Source organism: Anoplophora glabripennis, unplaced genomic scaffold, assembly GCF_000390285.2.
Source record: "Anoplophora glabripennis isolate ALB-LARVAE unplaced genomic scaffold, Agla_2.0 scaffold1963, whole genome shotgun sequence".
Classification (NCBI taxonomy): Eukaryota; Metazoa; Arthropoda; class Insecta; order Coleoptera; family Cerambycidae; genus Anoplophora; species Anoplophora glabripennis.
In genome coordinates, this window is record NW_019418043.1 from 5126 (window position 1) to 7907 (window position 2782).

At 31.9% G+C, this 2782-nt stretch overlaps 1 protein-coding gene across 1 annotated transcript; it reads left to right on the forward strand.

Annotated features, from left to right (window-relative positions):
- Positions 1-596: 596 nt before the first annotated feature.
- On the forward strand, positions 597-1166 carry LOC108915975. The gene has a single exon (XM_018722146.1). The coding sequence runs from the start codon at positions 597-599 to the stop codon at positions 1164-1166; it is 570 nt and encodes a 189-aa protein (XP_018577662.1).
- Positions 1167-2782: the final 1616 nt, after the last annotated feature.

Consider the following 2782-nt stretch of genomic DNA (forward strand, 5'->3'; position numbering starts at 1 on the left):
TTCCTCTGGTGCACGAAGCCCTTGTTCCATTTGTGATAACCACATGCACTGGGGCTGCACCAGGGCTCGTTCCCTTTTCCCCTCATGCACCACCTTTTCTGTTAGTGTTTAGAGCCCTGTTTGTAGTTTGTGAGGTTTAGTTACTATTTTTTCTGTTTTGACTTTTTGTACACCCGATCCCGATACCAAACAGCAAATAGTTAAATCTTGTTTTCAACCTAAAAATGAGTTGTATTGATGTTGATACTGAAGATTTGTATATTTATGACCCAGAAGAAAACGTAAAGTACAAAATAATTGTCAGTAAAGAAACTTTTGTAAGAGCTCAGGCAGGTTAGTACAATAATGGTTTGCATAGAATGTTATTAACACTTTAATTTTTAGATGAGCAATTTCTCAGTACACTACTTTTTCATGCAAAATGTACCTCTGCCCCAATTCAAATTATGGAAGAAAATTTAGAAGCTGTTGAGGGGGAAGATACACAAACCTTGTAGAGTAATTCATACCCCCGCTCTGATGATGCAGGAGATGAATCAGTTAGGAAAAATATAAGTATATGGTCATATAACCAGACGAAATCTTTAATAAAAAGCATGGCAATACATTACAAAGATTTAAGTAATCCTAGGAAAAGAAAACATGTCTTTGAAAATATTGCTAACGATATGATAAGTGAAGGTTTTACTATTAATTCTATAGCAGTACAGAATAAGTGGAAGAGTCTCACAAGAAGTTATTCAAAGTGCAAAGACACAAGAGTAAGAACAGGTCAAAGTCCATCTAGGTTTCTATTTTTTGAAGATTTGGATGAAATTTTGGGCAAAAAGCCAACAAACGAATGTACTCATTCACTAAATTCTACGTTTGACTATCAAAATAAACCAAGTACTAGCACTGCAGATGAAACGTCCAGCACTGGAAATGAAACGGACGTGCAAGAAACAGATATAGAGAGACCTCGGCAGCCACAAAATGGAAATTTGCAAAGGCCCATTAATAAAAGAAAGTATTCTTCGCTGAAAAGTCAGTACATTGAAAAGAAATTAAAAGAATATTATGAAAAAAATCAGAGGCATAATGAAAGATTAGCGATTGAAGAGAGAAAGTTAGAAATTGAAAATCAAAAACTGGAGTTGTTGAGAGAATATCTGTCAAAAAAATAGTATCGGGGAGAATCCACCAGTTTCTTTTTTGCTAGTGTTTGAAATAATTTTTCGTTTTTTTGTTTAATGTTTTTTTTTTAATAAAATTTACTAAAGAAATTGACTATTACTGTGTTATTTCCCATTTTGACCTGTTAGAGGTAGAGAATTAAAAAAAACATAATCATAAAAAATAAAGTAAATATATAAAATTGAGTACTTTTTTCTATTCAAACGCCAATTAAAGGAATAAAGAAAATATATTAATTCAAAATAAAATAATTTATTGACTACAAAAAATATATAAAATTTTTCAGTTTGTAAAACATTTTATTCAATGGTCAAAATACATGCACAGTATAATTTACTAAGCATAGCCACTGGTCATATCTACATATTTTTTACATACAAACATTAACCTAACCTCGGAGAATTAAGTTTATTTTTATTCATATTTCACTTGGCATTCAACAGTTGTACATTGCACTTAATTTAATTAATAAACATGTTTCTGAATACTTCCAGTTGTCTTGTTCCTTCTACTTGTACATTTTCTATTAACTCGGGTTGGTTGAAATCTTCCTCTGTTTCGATTAAATCGGATTCATCAATACAAATATTATGTAAAATGCACGTAGCCATAATAAGCCTACTGCAAAAGTTAATATTGATATTGTCCAGTTTTCTTAATCGTCTAAATCTATTTTTTAACAATCCAAATGCATTTTCCACTACAATTCTTGTAGCGGAATGACGATAATTAAATTCTCTTTGTTCTTCACTTAAAACACCATGTTCTGTGAATGGAGTAACAACCCAATGCAAATTTGGGTATGCGCAATCTCCTAACAAAAAATAATTTCCCATGAAGTTAGGGTTTTCATACATTTTTTTATAAATGCCGGATTTTCTAAATAGTCGAGCATCATTCATTGATCCTGGCTCACCACAAAAAACATCTATAAACCGTTTCTTATGATCAACAATCCCCTGCAATAATAGGCTATGATACCCTTTTCTATTGCAATAGGCTTCTTGGTTCTATTTAGGTTTCCGTATTTCAATGTGACTGACATCGATAAGCCCAATAACATTTTTATTCCCTTCATTGCCTCAAATTTTTCAGAAAAATTGTTTGCTTGCTGAGCTGTGGGCCACTTCATTATTCCAGACTTCAAAGATAATATAAAATTAATTACCCTGTTTAGAGTTCTGTGTGCAGAACTTTCCGTGCAACCAAATCTGTCGGCAATTTCTCTGAATATTTCTATATTGGCCAAGTAACATAGTGTCAATAACACAGCCTTTTCAGCAGATATTTTTTCTCGACCTTGAAGTTGTGTAGGTAGAATATTTGCATTTTTGAGACTTTCTGAAATTTTTAAAATACCCGGTATCACAATCAACTGTTACCATACGAACCTTAACGATAATTTTTTTTGCAGTATTTCTCTTTAATCGAAAATGATTTTGGAATTCATTATCTGAATAATTTTGAATTACTTCCATATAATCGGAAATTCTTACTCGTTTAACTTTTGGCCTTATCTCTTCAGCATCTGCATTCTTTTTAAGGGCAAGATTGGTATAGTTTTACAATTTAATTTTGGCTTGGATTACGTCAATGTTATTTAGAG

Coding starts and splice junctions, on each gene's coding strand:
- LOC108915975 (XM_018722146.1), top strand. CDS start 597: ATGGCAATACATTACAAAGATTTAAGTAATCCTAGGAAAAGAAAACAT.